General features: G+C 66.0%; 1 protein-coding gene across 1 annotated transcript in view; it reads right to left on the bottom strand.

Moving 5' to 3' along the window:
* MYOC (myocilin) overlaps positions 1 to 118 on the bottom strand; it is an 8,095-nt gene extending 7,977 nt beyond the window's left edge. The window contains exon 1 of the mRNA XM_011371743.2: positions 1 to 118. Coding sequence (XP_011370045.1) covers positions 1 to 112 — 112 coding nt within the window. The 5' untranslated portion in view covers positions 113 to 118.
* Between the last annotated feature and the right edge of the window lie 229 nt (positions 119 to 347).

Raw genomic sequence — 347 nt, 5'->3', positions numbered from 1 at the left:
TGAAGGTGTACTGGCAGCGACCACTCCGGTCATTGGACTTCTGGAGCTGGGCTGTCCTGGCCCCCACGCCCCACAGCAGACGGGCCAGCAGCAGCAGCTGGACAGCTAGCATCTCCGGCCTGTAGCTCCAGCGGCGTCACAGAAGCCCTCAGTGCAAAGGCCAGGCAAGGCTCCCCCCGGAAAGCTCTGCTGCGCAGCGAGGTGTCTGGATGGGTGGCCCTGCCGGCTCATATATAGCGGGGAGCCAGCCCCGCCTGGGGGGAGAGAGGTGGCCACGTGAGGCCGGGCGGGGCCGTGCACACGGACGTTGTTTTCACACGGCCAGCACGACTCCTAGACAATGACCT

Source organism: Pteropus vampyrus, unplaced genomic scaffold (assembly GCF_000151845.1).
Source record: "Pteropus vampyrus isolate Shadow unplaced genomic scaffold, Pvam_2.0 Scaffold194, whole genome shotgun sequence".
Classification (NCBI taxonomy): domain Eukaryota; kingdom Metazoa; phylum Chordata; class Mammalia; order Chiroptera; family Pteropodidae; genus Pteropus; species Pteropus vampyrus.
The sequence above is the reverse complement of the archived record's forward strand: the minus strand, read 5'-3'. Positions and strand labels throughout refer to the sequence as shown.